We start from the raw sequence: 17,701 nt of genomic DNA, 5'->3' as shown, positions 1-17,701 counted from the left end.
GCTGGGCATGCGCCCTGATTGGGAATTGAACTGGTAACCTTTCAGTGCATGGGACAATGCTCAACCAAGTCAGCCACACCAGCCAGGGCTGAAATGAGTTTTTAAAGTAAAACCCCAACATTGGGTTATTTCATTCATAAATATTTCTGTATATTTCTCTGACAGATAAAGTCCTGGTTTCTTTCTTTCTTTCTTCCTTCCTTTCTTTCTTTCTTTCTTTCTTTCTTTCTTTCTTTCTTTCTTTCTTTCTTTCTTTCCTTTCTTCCTTTTCCTTTCTTCCTTTCTTCCTTTCTTCCTTTCTTCTTTTCTTTCTTTCTTTCTCTCTCCCTCTCCCTCCCTCCCTCTCCCCCTCTCTCCCTCTCTCTCAACATAACCAAAATGCCATTATCATACCTAACAAAATTAATAATTCCTTAATACCATTTACTCTCCACTTTAAGCCCAACAAGCAGTCATGAGGTCCTGTGCTAGTGTCCAGGGGAAACAGGGAGTATGATCCCATTCTCACTTTGGGGTTCCTATATCTTCCATAAAAAGTGCCTCGATAGGAGATTTGAGCTGGTAGCCAGAAGCCCTGTCTTGTTCTGCCCTCACTCAGAACTTTCATTGTCCCATCTGTGAAGTAGTATTGATTCTGAAGGGTTCCTTCAATCCCTTCTGGATGCACCCCCTTCCCCCATGCCTGCTGGTGGCCTGGGCTGGCTGACCCAGGCTCCACTCCAGGCTGTGCCACTGATTGTTCGTGTGACCTTAGGCAAGCACCTTTTTTATCCTGAGCTTGTTACAACCTAATAACAGTTAAATGAGATGACTTCAGTAAATCGTTTTAGTGCCTGAGAGCATAATAGCCCCTCATGGAACAGTAGCACTGATAAAGCCTGAATGCTATTCTCAGTGGTGCCTCAGAATCACAGGTGTTTGTTGAGTGGGTGAAAGAAAGAAGTTTAGGTGGGTTCAGGGGTCGCCTCCCCCTTTCTACTAAACAGAGGAGGTTTGGGCAGTGGCCTCTGCTGGGCTGGAAAATCCCAACCGCCCAGCCCTGGCGTTTAAGTCTGTGTTCTCCCTGGGATGTTTCCTAGAGAAAGAGTTTAGGTTTGGAGTCATTGGACCAAAGAAAGAATAGCTGGGGGCCTGTTCTGAGACCTCAGGCTGGTTGCTGGGTAAGCAGGGCTTCTGGTGGAGTGAAGGCCAGAGAATGCAGCTGGGCAGCTGGGTCTTGAACAGTCTTTGAGGCAGACCTTGGCGCTAGCGATAACCTGGCTTGTGCAGTAACCCATATGAAGAGCAATATTTGCACATGTGTCCATTTAGTTGTTTTCCCCACACATCCTCTGACCCTTCCCCCTGTTGGGGCCTTCCAGTAAGAGGCCCGAGCTTACAGGAAGCGCTGACCATGGCAGGTTGAAGGCCTTTCCTTATCAGCACTATGGCTATACATTTCCCCTGACTGAGCTGCCCTTGGCTTTTTTCCATAAAACCTCAGAAGCCCCGCGGTCCGTCCTCTGAAGTACATGGCCCCTGGGTCTTTAGGCCTTGTTTGGAATTTTCCCTGGGGCAGAGTGCACGCGACCTGTGCAGACCAGACCTGTGCGTGGGAAGGAGACTTTGCCCTCTGGCTTTCTGCTGCCTCTCTGCTTCCAGCCTAGCTTGGACAGGGACAGGTGGCAATTGCTCTGGGCTCTGGTGAGAAGGCTGCAGGTTCTAACTTCCTGCCACACATTGAACAGTTGAAGGAGCACATAACTGAGGGTGGGAGTTGGAGCGGGGATTGCAGACCTAGGAGACACTGTCACTCCTTGACCTTGACTTTTTGCTAGGCATTAAGCTGGATGCTTCAGGTTCATCTGTAAAGTTGGGATTATTATCCCATGAGACAGTTGGGAAGATTGAGGCTCAATGAAGGGGAATGACATGCTCAGGTCATTAGTGGCAGAGCTGGCATGAGAACCCAGAGGTGCCAAAGGACACATTCTTTCCATGGCCCTAGGAAAGCCCTAGCTTTTTAGTTTATCTCTCAACTGGCTGGGTGACCTCAGCTGTATTCCTTGATCTCTCTGGGCCTGACTTCCTCCAACGCAGAGCCTGTGGCCCTCTACTGTTGGGAATCCTGAAGCAGGTGGCTTTCTACCCTCTGTTTTGCCTCTGAGGTCTGGGTGTACCCAGTGTGAACCACTATCCACTACTTGTGCCCAGTTCTCTCCCACCACCCGTACTGGGGACTTGTGAGCATCAGCGAAGGCTTGGGTGGAATGGAAGTGGGAGCCTGAGTTCCAGAGGTATCCTGTGGTCCACCCTGCCCCTGCTATGCTCAGATAACCTCCTCCTGGAAACGTGAGTCTGCATCTCCGCTCCTTCCCTCTCCGCATATGCTTTGACTCAGCAAAACCTCTGGCCCTGGCCTCTGTGGGCAAAGTGGAGGCCACAGTGTGTGTGTCTACATGGGCCATGGAGAAGCAGATGGGGGTGGGGGGGAGGTTACAGCAATGAGGCCCAGAAACATTAGCCAGGCCCACTCCTCTGGGCCTTTTTGTGTTGGAACATGGGCCATCAGCATTGGCGGGATGGATCTTAGATCAGTGTAGACTGTTTTATAAGTGGGCAAACTGGGACCTCAAGAAAAAGTCAGGGCCCTATTATCTAGGTCACACAGGCAGGTGTCAGACCATTGGTGTTTGAGGTTGAAGAACCAGGCCAGGAGGAGAAGGTCTTCATGCCAGCTTCCATTGGTCTTTGCCCTGCCTCCATCAGTCTTTCCATATTTGCCATGCGAGTCCTTGAGTAGAAGAGCAGGCATCCCAGAGACCAGGCTATTGAGAGGCTAGGGTTCCGCTGTCTCCCCACTGAGTCTTTGGTCTTGAGGTAGTTGGAGCCACCATCCAGGTGTGCACCACAGCTGCTTGACAGGCGAGGCTTTTTCCCCGACTCATCTCCTCAGTGGGGCCGGGGTTGCCACTGGGCCAGGAGGAAGTGGGAACAAACCAGGTCCCTGTCTCCCTGTGCTGCTGTGTGTACACATTTGTGTGGTTTGTTTTTAGATTTCCTGCAGACACCAAGCTTCCTTTTCTGTTCTCAGCGGAACTTGCTGGGGCTCTCTTAGCAGGCAGCAGGCAGGCAGGCAGTAGCCTGGCTGGGAGGCACTTCTCAGGTGCCTCTAAAACCAATGGTAGGGCCCTGTGCGTAAGCTCCTTTAGATAGTCCAGGCTCTCCTGTCTTGCTTCTCCACGTAACTACTCGACTACATTGTAGGGAACCTGAGAAGGTTTAGAGATCTTCTGCAGCAGTGGAGGGAGGTTGAGGCAAGTCCATTGGTGCTATTGGCTCTTCTCCCCTCCCCCCAACCCCTGGCAAAGGCTAGGAAGGAGGGGGCAGGGTCCTCAGTTTGCACAGCCTTGCGTCTTGTCCAGCATCTTGGTGACAAGGGCATCTGCTTGTGGAATATGATAGTTATCTGTAGTTGCGAGGGTTGTTGTGTGGGAATTTGGCCTCGGGGAACATCTTTGGCAGGATCTGCCGGCTGTGTGTGCACATGTACATTTCTCGGCTGGTGACTGTATGCTCAGAGAGGGGACAGAAGGGGGGGGGGTCTGAGGAGGTGAGGTTCATGCTGACCTCTATGGCCTTAGTGAGGGGTACAACCCCTGATATTTGTAATCTCTGCCCACTCCCAGGCCTTTCCAGCTGATTCCTGTTTGTGCTGGTGGGGAAACTGAGATAGACAGAATCAGGCCTGGCCTCTGAGTCAGGTGGTTAAGGTGATAGCGGGATTGGAGTGGTGGTAATGTCATCTTGGGTGTCAGTGCTTGAAGTCTGTCCTTAAGAGCCTGGCCTCCCCTTCACTCTCCCAAATGTGTGACCTTGGGCCAGCTGTGCCACATTTCTGTACCTCAGTATCCCCCCTGTGTAAAGTCAGATTTTTGGGGGTGAGGATAGAATGAGTTGGAATGTAAAAAGGCTTTGAGGGAACCAATTACAGTGCTGTATTGAGGGTTCCTGGGTTCTGTTTGGGTTGGGGACAGAGGTGAGGTAGTGGGGAACCCTCTTCCAGCTGGACTCTGGGAGGGGAGAGCAGGTGCGGACTGCCCGCAAATGCAGCGTCAGCAAGAGGGGGAGTTTCGGTTTCTATCAAAACAAGTTCTCTGAATTCCCCTACCTCTGCAAGTCCAGTGGGCCCTTTCTCCCACCTTGGCCCCCACAGGGAAGTCCAGCCCAGCCCCTAGCCCCTGTGCCAACCGTCTGGGAGGAGGCAGGCTTTCAGGAGGACAAAGGCGAGACTAGCAAAGTCAGACAAGAGCCTCCTCAATGAGGACTTCGTGTGTTCTTAGGCAACTCTGGGTATTTTCCTACCCCATATCATTGAAAAGATCCTTCTACTCTCCCTTGTTGGGGAGGTACTATTACTTTGTGTCCTTGGTCCTGAGGAGCATATTTTCTTCCACAGTAATGATCCCTAAACTAGGGTGCATCTTATAATCAGTGAGTTTGGTCATCTCCCCCCTGCAGCTGTGATTAAATACATGTATTATATCACCTATCAATGCATCTTAGGATCGAGGAGAAAAGGTCATATTTTGCATGTGGCTGCTAAGTAGAGAAGGTCATACTTTGCCCACATTTAAGGACCCTGTTATGTGAAGCCTATACTATTGATTTGACAGTAATTTGGTTACTAAAGATTTACAGTACGATTACAGAAGGTGGGTCTGTGGCCCTTTGGCGTCATAAAGGTCGAGTGCCAGTCCTGCATACACATAGGGCAGCCTAGACTCTGGGTTTGGGGCTTTCCTCTGGCTGAGGAAGTACAACAGAAATGAGGAAGGGCTTAATAAGTGGTTCCGGTGACATTCTAGCTGACTTTGTGGGTAGCTAGCTACCTGAAGGCATCATCATCTGCCTCATGACAAACAGAGCCCCGTCTCTTGAACACCTACTATGACTGAGACATTTGGCAAACCATCCCCTGTAGTCTTTACAGCTCCCATGAGAGGAAGAGGAGTTACTCTCTCCACCTATGGATGAGGCCACTGCAGCCCAGAGAGTTTAAGGGCCTTGTCCAGTACCACACAGCTAGGAGGCAGCAGAGCCTTACTGCCAAGGCAAAGCGGTCAGTGGCAGGGAAATGTGGGGACCCTCAAGGGGTTCTCCCCCCCAACTCCCTTCCCTGTCCCACAGTCTCCCTCGTTCCTCTGTTTTCTTGCATCCAGCATGTAGCTCAGGTCGATGTATCTCTTAGGCCCGGAAATGCCGATTGACCCTTCCCCAGAAACAGCTCAGCCCTCTCCCTGAGCCTGGCAAGCCAGTCTCCATTTAACCCCTTCACTCCCATCTCAGTTCCTGTTTACTGCAGCTGCCCACAGCACTGCCTCCTCCGCACCCAGGCCCATTCTACAGAAATAGCTTGTCAAGCAGCTCTGGCAGGCAGGCAGCCGCAGTGGGCTCTGTGGTACTGGCTTCTAAGAAAGGCAGCAGCAGGGGGCCCCCAGCCTGTGCACAGGGCATGTGACTTGCTGGAAGTGCCACTGGGGGGCGGGGCAGAGTTGTAGCCACAGAACCCACATCCTTGTTTACATCAGTGATGGGGCTATCCCTTCCCGCCTTCACGCCCCATACTCCCCCTCACCCTCGGGTCCTTGCACACCTCCAGGAAGACTTGAGAACAGGCATGGGCCCCTATCCTATCTCAGAGCAGCCTTTCTCTCCTTATCTCACAAACCCTCCAGGGAGGGCAGGGGAGGGCAGCGAAGGCGTTCTTCTGGCAATTCTTCACTGAGGTAGACTGGCTGTCATGGAAGAATTCTGCCCCTGCTCCCATGGAAGAATTCTGCCCCTTCCCCAGCGAGATCCCATCAGAGCAATGGTTCTCTGGGAGACAAAGGAAAATTCCCTCTTCATCTTAGTCAGTGGATGTAATGTGGGCCTCATCTTCAAGCCCACCTTAATTTCCCAGGGAGAAGACTCACTGGTTCCCTGAGTTTGTTCATGCACTTAGCGAATTTCCCAGTTTCCTGCACTGTACTGGGCCCTGAGCTGGGGTAGACTTGGATGTGACTTGCCCTCAGTAGGAAGCCCAGTGTGATCAGGCAGATGACTTCTGTACACATGTTTGATAAGCCTGGTGATAGAGGTGTCCAGGAGGGTGGGGAATTATTAAAGAACATACTGGTGTTGGATAAGTAGGCAATCCAGCAGGATGGAAGGAATGTCCTGAAATGATGGAAGGAATGTGTGAAGATTCTCAAGTCAGGCAGAGGGGAGCCTGTGTCTTAATTTGACTAAAACTCCATGATGCCTGAACCATTTGGGCCACAGGCTGCCCTTAGGTGCATATGTATCTTATCTCTCTTACTAGACTCTGTACTTCTTGTGGGCAGAGGCAGGGTTTTACCAAGCTCTGTCACCTTCATAGTACCGCACATTTAGGCCCTGGGGAAGGACACTCTGATTTACTGAGTGACTGCTCCGTCTCAAAACCAGTGCTGGTCACATTACACACATTATCTCATTAATCTCACAAGAAGGCCTGCCAGGGAGTTATCCAGCTTGTTCCTGTTTTACACATGAGGCAGGTGAGGCTCAGTACACTTGGGTCACTTGCCTCTGGTCATTTAGCACTAGCACTTGGCAGAACTGGGCTTAAAGCCCAGCTGTTTTCCTTTTTTTTTTTTTCAATCTACAAAGGCCATGCTGACTCCAGGAAGTTAGGTACACTGAATTCTAGACTTGAATTGGTCACACATTGACTTTCTGTGTGAACTTGGTCAAGCCACAAACTCTCCCTGAGCCTCAGTTTCCTCATGTGAAGAGTGAAGGTGGGGGTATGGAATCGATAGTGCTTTGGGCCACTTATGGGACTTAAAATGTTTATTGACTTGTCTGAGTAGCCATCCAAGCCCTAGACAAAGTCATCTGCATGAGAGGCCTGTGGTTGTGTCCCTCTCACCTGTACTCTTGTTCAAAACTGTCCTTGTTTGCCTTTTTCTTCATGATTCCGTTCCAGCCCACAAGGCCAAGAACTCTCCAGGCCCTGGGGTAGGAAAGGAAGTTTTCCTGGCCCTGAGCCCTTCACCCCAAGGATGTTCTGTGACTTAGAACTCTTCTCTGGTGCCAGTCTAATCCCAGCCTCTCCTTTCTTCTGCCTCCACAGCTGACCAGGTGTATGGAGACCAGGACATGCATGAGGTTGTACGAAAGCACTGCATGGACTATCTGGTGAGACTTTGTAGAGACCTTGGGGTAGGGGCAGAGTGGGAGGATCCCCTCCCCACACTGATCTCGACCCTCTGATCTGTTGTGCAGATGAAGAATGCGGACTATTTCTCTAACTATGTCACAGAGGACTTCACCACCTACATCAACCGGAAACGGAAAAACAACTGCCATGGCAACCACATTGAGATGCAGGCTATGGCGGAGATGTACAACCGGCCTGTGGAGGTGTATCAGTATAGCACAGGTACCCACTGTGGTGGGTAGGTGAGCGACTGACGGCACCTGGTCTGAGCCTGCCCTGCCCACTGTGGATGCTACTTCCTTCTCTTTTCTGCAGAACCCATCAACACATTCCATGGGATCCATCAAAATGAGGACGAACCCATCCGTGTCAGCTACCATCGGAATATCCACTACAATTCAGTGGTGAATCCTAACAAGGCCACCATTGGTGTGGGGCTGGGCCTGCCATCTTTCAAACCGGGGGTAAGCATGTCACCATGCCCAAGATGGCTGTTGGATTTAGAGGCCAGAAACCTTTGTCTGGGCCTCAGTTTTATCCTAGCCCACAAAAGTGTCCTGTCCCCTCTCTGAGTTGCCTCTGAGGTCTTACCTCTGTGAAATCACGAGTCCCCCAAGGGGATCTCTCAGGCTCATTCTGTGGTCTCAGTTTATCTGTCTGAGCTGGCTCACCCATCTTTGTGCCTATGGAGGGTTGGCATTTTGGGATATGGAGTCATATTGGGAACCATGAACCAGGCCTGGGGCTGGGTGTCTTGGTCCCCACATGGATCCTCCTCTGAAACTCAGCAGTTATAGACATCTGTAGTTACAGAGACTTAGAGTTCAGGCCTGGTCCCAACACTTAACTGGCTGTGGGACCTAGGGCAGGATTCACAAGTAATTTGGGCTGGCAGCTTGGCTGATTCAGACAACGCCTAGCACTGGGCCTGGTGCCTAGTAGGTGCTCAGATGGTGGCAGTATACTTTCCCAGCACACACTGGCAGATTCTCATTCTCTTTCATAAATATTCGCCTGCTGGGGATTTTGATATCTTCTATTCAGGTTTCACTTCCTACAAATAGAAAGTGCTCCTGCCTCATTTTAGGAAACACACACCCTAACACCAACACACCCTCCAACATTAGGGGTTTTTTTGTTTTGGTTTTTAAATAAACTTTTAATTTTAGAACACTTTTAGATTTTAGCAGAATTATTACGCTTAGAGAATTCCCATATACCTAACTATGATTAACATCTTATTAGCATAGTACATGTGTCACAGTTAATGAGCCAATATTGATATATTAACTAAAGACCATACTTTGTACAAAATACCTCAGTTTTCCCCTAATCTTATCTGTTCTAGGATCCCATCCAGGATCATATTACATTTAGTTGTTGTCATGTCTCCTTTGGCTCCTCTTGGCTGTGACAGTTTCTCTAGATTTTCTTGTGTTATTTTTTTTTTTTTCCGATCTGTTTACAGACTCTATCCTTGCACCTTTTCTAGAATGTCATCTAATTGGAATCATACTGTATATAGTTTTTTCAGTGTCTTGTTTCACATAACACTACATTTAAGATTTTTTTGTTTGATCGCTTTTTTTTTCCTTTTTAAAAAAAATATGAATGCCTTAAGTTTACAGAAAAACTAAGAAAGATAGTTCAGAGTTCCCTGCATCCATCCTCCGTCCTGTCCTGCACACAGTTTTGTTACTAACCTATCATGACTGTGATTCATTTGTTACAATATATGAACCAATATTGGCACCTTATTAACTAAAGTCATCATGTTTCTTTAGGCTCCTTTGTCTGTGACGATTTCTCACACTTTCATGTTTTTGATGGCCTTGATCGTTTTGAGGAGTACTGGTCAGGTATACTGTAGGATGTTTCTCTTTTGGAATTTTCTGTTTTTCTCATGATTAGACTGGGGTTACGGGTCGTAGGAAGGAAGATCACAATAGTAAAGTGCCATTCTCATCACAGCATATCAACAGTATGTACTGTGAACATGATTTGTGATTTGTTGTTGCCTTTGATCACCTGGCAGAAGTAGTGTTTGTTAAGTTTTCTCCACTAATATCACTCCTCCACCTCCTTCACTCCCTTTTCCACATTGTACTGTTTGGAAGGAAGTCATTATATGCAAACCACACTTAAGTTGGTATTGCCCTGGCCAGCCAGCTCAGTTGGTTATCTGCCTGATATGCCAAGGTTGCACGTTTGATCCCCGTTCAGGGCACATACAGGAGTCAACCAATGAATGCATAAATAAGTGGAGCAACAAATCGATGTTTCTCTCTCCCTCTCTTTCTAAAATCAATAAATTAAAAATATTTTTTAAAGAAAAAAGAAAGAAGTGGCTGTTATGCTCCATCTCCTTGAGGGCAGTATATTCACATAAATTATTTGGAATTCTTGCAAGGGAGATTTGTCTCTTGTCCTCTATTTATTCAACCCTTTGTTTATGTCAGTATTGGCTCAGATATTTATTTTATACTTTGGGTTATAATCCAATGATATTTTTATTTTGATGCTCAAATTGTTTCAGTTTTAGCTATCGGAAGCTCTCTTAGTGTCTTTTTGACATACTCCCATCATTGTGGTGGTGGTGGTGGTGGTGGTGTGTGTGTATGTTTTGTGTGTTTTTTGTCCTTTTTGTTGTTGTTTTTGGGGGTTTTTTAGCACTTCCTAACTTTCTGGTACTAAAAGTGTTCTAGGCTCAGCTTGTATGTTTCCTCCCCTGGTCTTAGAACCAGCCATTTCTCCTTGGTTCCATTTATTAGAATGTTATTAGAAGCCACGATCTGGGTGCTGAGTGTGCTTCTTGGTACTGGGGTGTCCTTCCTTCTAGGCCCTTTCAGCTGGCTGAGTAAGGAGATATATGTGTATACTAACCTGTGTGTATACACATATCCAGAAATATTTCTATGTATAACTACTCATATCTGTATGAAGCTACCAGCTGATTGGTACTGCTTTGTTTTAATTTTCAATTTTCTAATGACAAATGGTATTGAGCATCTTTGCATGTGCATATAAAATTGTTTGTTAAGATTTTTTTGACCATTTTTAAATTGTCTTATTCTAATAGAGAGTTTTAGATACTTTTTGGACTATTATCCATAGGTAAAAATTATATTTTATATCATTACTTTGTGCGCACACACATTGGTGTGCAATATTTGTCCATTAAAATAATGTTAGAATTTTGCTGAACAGTACTCACATTTAATTTAATCCCTGGGATATGCTCTGATATTTTTTATTATTTTGGTTTTTAAAATGCAGTTGTATCTCACAGTCTAACAAAGAGCACTCATACAGTGCCCCACAACTCATAGCACCTCACATCATGCTAATACTACTTGTCCCCTTAAATACCTGACTACTCCCTCCACCCTGTGCACATACAGCTAACTTCTCAGGTGATCTTTTCTTCTTGTGCCATCTTAGCATAGATGAGGAAGGCCTCAACATTGTGAAACTGTCATCACTGGGTAAGGCTTCTTTAAACTCCAGCCTAGGCTGGAGGGCACCTGGTTGCCCGACTTAGTACTTCACTTGAGTTGTCTTGGGATTGGGAACAGGGCTTCTGAGTGTAGGAGTTTGGAACTACTAGTCCCACCACCCAAGCCTGCTTTTCCCCAGTCCCTGATGAATAGGCAGCCTGCCCAGGGGGGTGCTTAGTAAGAGTACTTGCCTTCCTGTCTCCTCTTTCTGGGCCTGTGGGCCTACTTCCCTGAGCCAGATCCAGCTGTTGGCCGGAGCTCAGAGTGTTACCCCATTTCCTTGTTCCTCCCACCTTTGCAGTTTGCAGAGCAGTCCCTGATGAAGAGTGCCATAAAGACATCAGAGGAGTCATGGATTGAACAGCAGATGCTGGAAGACAAGAAGCGAGCCACAGACTGGGAGGCCACAAATGAGGCTATTGAAGAGCAGGTGGCTCGAGAATCCTACCTGCAGTGGCTGCGAGATCAGGAAAAACAGGCCCGCCAGGTCCGCAGCTCCAGCCAGGTAGGTCCTAGCTCTGTCACTGGCCTGGCCAAGAACCCATTTTTTCCCCAGCTCTGCCCCAAACAGGCAGAAAAATTAAGCAGTTTTGACATCTGGGAGAGAAGGAAGCTCCCAACCCTATTTGTACCTCATCTTGGCCTTAGTCTTGGCATTGTGCCTTAGAACTCTCAACACCTGTGCAGAACAAGCTCTTGGAGGGAGGGAGGGGGGAGAGAGAGAGCGAGAGAGAGAGAGAGAGAGAGAGAGAGCGCAAGCGCGCACAGTCACTGGTGGTGACGTGCAGAATGGATGGATAGTTTCAGAGGGACAAGCTTTTGTTGAATATCCTTGTGTGCCATGCTCTGTGCTGAGAATATGAAATCAGGTCTAGCCTGCTCCACCCTCAGTGGTCCCGTCTATTGAGGGAGACAGAGGCATCAGTGGGGCCCTTGACCATGGGTGGGAGACCAGTGGAGATGGGGGCTCTAGTTAGTATTCCCACAGGAGGGTTGAAAATTTTAGGGCAGGGACGGGACAGGATATATAGACATTTGAGGAATCACAAGGAGTTTAGCGTGATTGTAGATGTTGGCAAGCGCTGATTCAGTTGTTCAGCAAATATTTATTGTAGGTCTGTGCCCGTACTGTTCTATGTACAGAGGTACATTGGTGAGCCAGGCAGGCCCAGATCCCTGTCCTTGTGATACTTAAATTTTTGCAAGAGTGGAACAAAATAAACAGTAAACATAATGAGTACATTGGTTTAGAGGTGGTATGGATGGGGAAAAAAAACAGAGAAGAGTAAAGGGAATAAGTGGGGCTGGGAGTTCACAGTATTAAATAGTGTGGGCATAGTGGGTCTCAGAACAGGTGAGATTTGAGCAAAAACTAGCCATAGGTGAAGGAGGTAGCTAAGTGCATGTGCCGGAGCAGAGGGAGGACCAGCTAGAGCAAAGGCCCTGAGGTAGCACACCCCTGCTGGGATTCAGGAGCGGCTTGAGGCCAGTGTGGCGGAACAGAAGTCAGAGAGGCAGTGGGGCCAGATTAGGAAGGGACCTGTGGGCCATGATGAGGACTTTGGCTTTCATTCTGAGTGAAGCAGATTCATTGCAGGGTTGTGAGCAAAGGAGGAATAGGATCTGACTTAGGGTTTAACAGGTTGCAGAACGCAGTCTGGGTGGCAAGGGTAGAACAGGGGACCAGTGAGGAGGAAGCTGCTACAGTAGTTCAGGTTGCCACTGATGGCACAGGCAAGGGAGAGGGCGAGAGTTGGGAGGCACTCTGGATCTATTTTGAAGGTGGAGGTTTCCTATCAGTTGGCTGTGAGGGTGTGAGGAGGCTTAAGGAGCTCACCTTCATCCTTTGGTCCATGGTGTGACTGGGAGTGGTGGTGACCTATGTAGAAGCTGTGTCACAGCCAGGATTGTCGGGGATGGGGCAGAGGAACATTGAGGCTGTTGTAGGTTCTTACCTCTTACTCCTTCCCCACAGCAGCCCCGGAAAGCCAGTGCCACGTGCACTTCCGCCACAGCAGCCGCCTCCAGTGGCCTGGAGGAGTGGACTAGCCGGTCCCCGCGGCAGCGGTCACCGGAGCACCCTGAGCTGCATGCCGAGCTGGGCATGAAGCCCCCTTCCCCAGGCACTGTCTTAGCTCTTGCCAAACCTCCTTCACCCTGTGCACCAGGTCAGTGACTTGCTGACAGGGAGCATGCAGGGCTTAGGAGGTGCCACCTGGGTCCTGGGCCCTGTCTCTGACTGTCCATCTGCCCCAGGTACAAGCAGCCAGTTCTCAACAGGGGCCGACCCAGCGACTTCCCCCCTCGTGTCCCTCTACCCTGCTCTGGAGTGCCGGGCCCTCATTCAGCAGATGTCCCCCTCTGCCTTTGGTAAGCCTCCTTTGTCTAGGAACCAGGGGCCAGCCAGGATCTGGGGAGAGATGGAAGAAGCAGTATGTCTCTGTGGGGTGGCTCTGGAGCCTCTGGCCATCTCTCCAAAAAAAGGGAATCCTTTAGGCCCAAGGGATCTGTCCCAGAGGGGTTCTAAATGGGTTTCATAGGCCCAGAGGAGCCTTCTAATAGGAGTAAGAGGGCCCTGGATGGGATCTATGCAGAGCCAGGGGTCAGTGAATGGCGAAGAAAAGACAGGCTCCGTCATTCTTTTTCCCTTCTTCTTGCCCAACAGGTCTGAACGACTGGGATGATGATGAGATCCTGGCTTCGGTGCTGGCAGTATCCCAACAAGAATACCTAGACAGTATGAAGAAAAACAAAGTGCACAGAGATCCGCCCCCAGACAAGAGTTGATGGAGACCCAGAGACTGGAGACCATCTCCCAACCCCACCACTCCTGCCCTCCGGTGCCGCCTCACCTTTGGCTTTCTTCCTTCTTGCCGTCTTCCTCCTTCCCTTGCTTTCCTTCTTTTCCTCCTCCCCACCTCCCTCTTGCCGGTCCATCCCTGCACCCCCTCTCATCGCTGCCACCACCACCATCATCTGTCTCTTCCCCAGCTGACGTGCCCTGTTGCCCCCTGCACAGCACCATCCCTGCAATCCACAGGGGACTCGGGCAAGGGTGCCGAAGGTAGGCGAGAGGCACAGAGACAAAGCAACTGGCAGCCAGGCAGCCCCTGAGGAGAGACATTCAGACAAAAGAAAGCCTCCCTGACCCCCATTCCTCCCAAGTTAAGAAAACCTTGTTACCCCACCTCTACAACTATGTCAGGGAAGTGGGAGGAAGAAGTGGGGGATTCCCCTTCCCAGAACCCTAAGAATGTCTGAGCCTTCAATGTTGAATTTTTTTCTTTATTAAAATGTACTTTTATCTTATAAAATTAACCAATCAAAAACGACATAGATAACAGCTTTGACTCTGTGAAGGTGGCATCTCTCTGGTTTGGGGGCAGGCAGGCAGGGGGGCCCAGAGGGGGCACAAAGACGTGCTGCTGTCTCTGGCCTCCAGCTCTGTGGAGATGGGCAGGGTCTAGAGTATGAGCCAGGGCGGAGTAGGGGGCCAAGGGTAGCAGGTGTCCTGTGGGCTTCGGACAATGAAACTCTGACCTCGCTGCATTCCTATTGCTTCCATCACCACCAGTATCTGTAATCTTGGGGTGGGGGCACCTTTGAGGATTATAGCCGCCAGTCAAGATTTGAGTGTGGGGAGTGGGAGCAGCCTTGGCAGATGGGGCACTTGTGCCCTGCAGGTGTTGACAAGATCCGCCATCTGTAATGTCCTTGGCACAATAAAACCAAATGTCAGTTTCCCTGGAGCGCCTCTATTCTGTGTGGGGCCGAGTGTGTGTGTGTGGTGGCGGGGGGTGGTCTCTGGACAGAGACAGCGAGGGGACAGGCTTTGGCTTGACCTCTGAGGGCTGCATGCTCTCCAGGAGGATCTCTGTGGGGCCGAGTTTGTTCATATTTGACTCACTGCTTACTAATCCACCTCTGGACCTGTTTCCACCAAGAAAGCTCCATCCTTGCCAGTGGCCCCTGCCTCAGCACTGGCACAGGATGTAGCCTGCCCACCTTATGTCCTGGGGTTTGGTGGGAGCAGAGGACTGAGCTGAGGGCAGGGACTGAACTTCCAACTTCTCTGCCTGCCTCTTTCGCCATAAATGTTTGCTCTTCTGATCGTTTGATGAGGAAACACTTTGTGAAGTACAGTAGATGCTTCACATGAGTTCAGTGGAAGGGACTAGATGGACCTCCTCCACTGGGTTTTAGAAGCTGAGGAATGGCTAAACCCTTTTTTATTTATCATGTCCCCCAGTTCTCTGACAGTTCTGTGTCCCGACCTTCCTAGGAGTAAAGCCAAGGCAGAGAAGGATGGCTGGCCCCAGGTTTTGTCAAGTGTCTTTTTTGCTGTGCCTCAGTAATGGGGCCCCTGTGGAAGGATGCGTGCCCAACTCTACAGGCGAGGGTGTGGCTGGTTGAGTGGCTGTCGGAGGGATGTCTGAAATCATTGGTCAAACGTGTGTGTGCTGGAGAGTTGATTTCAAACCTTCCTCAGCTTTTTCTTGCCATTTGGCCTTGGTCATATCACAGGCTCTGAGTTTCAAGTGGCCCATTTGTACAACAGGGGTGATTAATGTCTACTATCTCACACTCTGGTTGTGAGCATTGAGAGAGAATGCATATGGTCAACATAATGAATGATGGCACAGTGCCTAGCACATTCCAAAAGCTCAAATGTTAGTAGATATTTATTCTGCTGTTGAAATGTAAGCACCATTTGCCCCTGCCTACTTCTTTTTGCCTCCAGTTATCTTGGGCCTATTTGCCCTTCCCCTGTCCCGGGCCAAGGCCTTGTCTTTCAAGATGTGCAGAGGGTCTCCTTCTGAGAAGCCCTGTGTGACCTCATCCACATTCTCCCATCTGTCTACAAATACGTCTTTTTTAAATACGTTTTTTATTGATTTTACAGAGAGGAAGGGATAGGGAGATAGAAACATCAATGATGAGAGAGACTCATTGATCGCCTGCCTCCTGCATGCCCCCTACTGGAGATCAAGCCTGCAACCCGGGCATGTGAACCATGACCTCCTGCCCTACTCTATCCCTCTCCCCTCCTCCCTGTAAAAAATAAATTTTTTTAAAAAAACAAAAAAATACCCATGACCTCCTGGTTCATGGGTCAACACTCACCCATTGAGCCACACTGGCCAGGCCAAATATGTCTTTACTCCTTCCCCAATAACTGTACTATCAACTTCCTGGGTAAGAGCTATGATGCCTGACTTATATATCTCTAATATCTGCACTCCCACCAAGGTCTGATAGGCTTACAGTAGACCCCTAATAAATGTCAGTTGAATAAAGGAGAGTAACATGTGTGTATTTCCTTTTTGGGTGTTGTCTGTGTATATGTTACTGTAGTGAGTTCAAGTCTTTATGTGCATCTCACAGTGTGTTTATAGTTGTGTGTGTGATAAGGGCTTGCTTCCAGGTGTGCCAGATGATGACAGTTTGTGTCTGTTTCTGAGACTGAGTGCATGTTTGTGTGTTTCTGTCTGTGATAGCGCATCTGTGATTCTTTCTGATGGGGTGGATGTCCATTTGTGTTCCTGTGATGGATTCTGGGCAGCTATTTCTGAACAATGTCAGTGACAGTGCTGTATGCCTGTGGGTACATGCATGTCTATGACTGGATCTATCCGTCACAGGTATCACATATATATGTTTGCCTTTGCAGCAGTGCATGTGTGTCTCAAGCATTTGTGTGGCTTCCTGGGACAGTACAAGTTTTTATGTGACAGTGCATATTTGACGGTGCCAGTGCCTTTGTGACAGGTTCTGGTGGTGTGTCTGACAGACATTTCTGTGTCATTGTCACATGGTAATGTAGGTCTACGTGAATCTCTCTGGAGTGCCTGTCTTTCTGTGACTATATCTGTGTCATTCTGGGATATGACTCTCTGGCAGCATGCCTGCCTGACAGTGGATGGAGCTCTTTGTGACAGTGCACATCTGCATGTGTGTCTAGGACAAGTTTACATGAATGCGATGATACGTATTTGTGTATATTTCATTTGGTCTTTCATGTGTGTCTCTTTGGAGTGCATGTCTGTCTTCCTGCAGCATGAGGCCCGACTCTGTTTTTCTCAGATTTGTGACTAAGGGTTTTTTTTACCACCTCTCAGCCCCTGTCTCTCACCTGGAGCACACCCCCAAGCCACCACCACTCTGGCTTGCTCCTACATCTCAAGAACCACCCCCCCCACACGCCCTTCCAGATTCTGGACCTGCTGACTGGGCTCACAGCTGGCCGGGTTTAGCCCCCAAAACACCCCCACAGGCCGCCTCTCTGTGACGCTGCCTTTGACCAGCATGCTCCTGTTGGAGTGGTCAGGGGGTTGCCCTCCCTGGCAACTGAACAGAATCTTCCAGGATCCCCGGCTTCAGTTTCAGGGCAGAGGCCATGCGTCGCCTAACCTAGAGGGCCCTTGTCCTTGGTGAGGAGCATCCTTGAGAGACAGGGTTCTGGATAGCCACTGGCCCAGATTCTGAGAAGCTGGGCCTGGCGGTATCTCCGTGCTAATCTTGAGGCAGCAGCAAACCAACTTCCTAGGAAAGGAGGGGGTGCAGCTTTTTTTTTTCAGTTTTTTTTCTATATATACATATACGCACATATATAAAAACAACCCCGTGCAACAATCAAAACAAATGCAGTTGCTGCAAAGGGATTCCCAGAACCGGTTTCGCGCGCGCCCCCTCATTTGCATGCAGACCCCGCCCCCACGGAAGATCCGGGCGCGTATTTGCATAAGGGGGTACTTGAGACCTGGGGGGGTGGTATGCAAATGAGGGCTGGCTCCGATTGGCTGGGGTACAGCAGGTGCCGCGTCCGGATTGATCAAAGCCAAGTGGGCGGGGCCGTCGCTCTGAGCGACTCTCTCGGGAGGCGCGTGCCCCGGCTCAGTAGCGTTGGGGCTGGCGAGCGCGACGAATCAGAGCATTGCGCCGTCTGTGGGCGCTTCTGGGCCACCGGCTTCTCCGC

At 49.3% G+C, this 17,701-nt stretch overlaps 1 protein-coding gene across 3 annotated transcripts in view; it reads left to right on the top strand.

Moving 5' to 3' along the window:
- Window positions 1-14,468, top strand: part of OTUD5 (OTU deubiquitinase 5) — a 27,768-nt gene extending 13,300 nt beyond the window's left edge. For 2 of the 3 annotated variants that reach the window (XM_006758878.2, XM_015560750.1), the window contains 7 exons: window positions 7,142-7,206; window positions 7,294-7,450; window positions 7,544-7,692; window positions 11,027-11,230; window positions 12,701-12,893; window positions 12,982-13,095; window positions 13,391-14,468. In XM_006758878.2, coding sequence (XP_006758941.1) covers window positions 7,142-7,206; window positions 7,294-7,450; window positions 7,544-7,692; window positions 11,027-11,230; window positions 12,701-12,893; window positions 12,982-13,095; window positions 13,391-13,512 — 1,004 coding nt within the window. In that variant the 3' untranslated portion in view covers window positions 13,513-14,468. The remainder of the gene's footprint in view (window positions 1-7,141; window positions 7,207-7,293; window positions 7,451-7,543; window positions 7,693-11,026; window positions 11,231-12,700; window positions 12,894-12,981; window positions 13,096-13,390) is intronic. The other variant, XM_006758877.2, reaches the window with a different exon arrangement.
- Window positions 14,469-17,701: the final 3,233 nt, after the last annotated feature.

The sequence above is a fragment of the Myotis davidii genome, unplaced genomic scaffold, assembly GCF_000327345.1.
Source record: "Myotis davidii unplaced genomic scaffold, ASM32734v1 scaffold855, whole genome shotgun sequence".
NCBI classification, from domain to species: domain Eukaryota; kingdom Metazoa; phylum Chordata; class Mammalia; order Chiroptera; family Vespertilionidae; genus Myotis; species Myotis davidii.
The sequence above is the reverse complement of the archived record's forward strand: the minus strand, read 5'-3'. Positions and strand labels throughout refer to the sequence as shown.